Below are 755 nucleotides of genomic sequence, written 5' to 3' on the forward strand. Positions count from 1 at the left end.
TTGAACATGATGGACTATAGGACAGGACTGCTGCTGTTAACTATCTGCTGGGCAGGTGAAACTCCTCACCAATCTATTATTTGATGTTTCTTACATTGTAGGTTTGTTGAATGTGATGGTTTGCTTTGTTGTCTTGACAGGTGTTGATGGTCAGACTCTGACAGAATCTGAACCAGTGGTTAAAAGGCCTGGAGAATCCCACACATTGACATGTACAGCCTCTGGATTTAACTTTGGTAGCTCTTGGATGGCCTGGATCAGACAGGCTTCTGGAAAAGGACTGGAGTGGGTTGCAAGCATTGAATACGACAGTGACAGAATCTTCTACTCTCAGTCAGTCCAAGGCCGGTTCACCATCTCCAGAGACAACAACAGAAACCAGCTGTATCTGCAGATGAACAGTCTGAAGACTGAAGATTCTGCTGTTTATTATTGTGCTCGACACCCACAGTGACTGGAGCTGGTTGAGCAGCTGTACAAAAACATACATTTTGGTCTTCAACAATTTATAACATTTCATACATTTTCCACATGTTTTTCAGTTGAATATATGGTTAGAAAACTACATGTATCTTTAAAGAGTCAAGATTAAAAGGTTGTATTTTAAAAAATTATTTAAATGTTGTATAAATGTTTTGAGATTTAAAAAAATTAATATTAGCTTGTGTATTAAGAAGGAACAACAGCAAATATATTGTAGTCCACTATGTACACAATGTGTTCAGATTTTTGGTATATATGTAAAATGTACATGT

The 755-nt window shown here is 37.4% G+C and overlaps 1 gene segment (V, D, J or C); it reads left to right on the plus strand.

Moving 5' to 3' along the window:
• The first annotated feature begins 6 nt into the window (after nt 1-6).
• LOC109953727 (immunoglobulin heavy variable 3-7-like) lies at nt 7-505 on the plus strand. The segment is given in 2 exon segments: nt 7-55; nt 141-505. Coding segments are annotated over 2 exon segments (363 nt in total).
• Nucleotides 506-755: the final 250 nt, after the last annotated feature.

This window comes from Monopterus albus, unplaced genomic scaffold (assembly GCF_001952655.1).
Source record: "Monopterus albus unplaced genomic scaffold, M_albus_1.0 scaffold1109.1, whole genome shotgun sequence".
Lineage (NCBI taxonomy): Eukaryota > Metazoa > Chordata > Actinopteri > Synbranchiformes > Synbranchidae > Monopterus > Monopterus albus.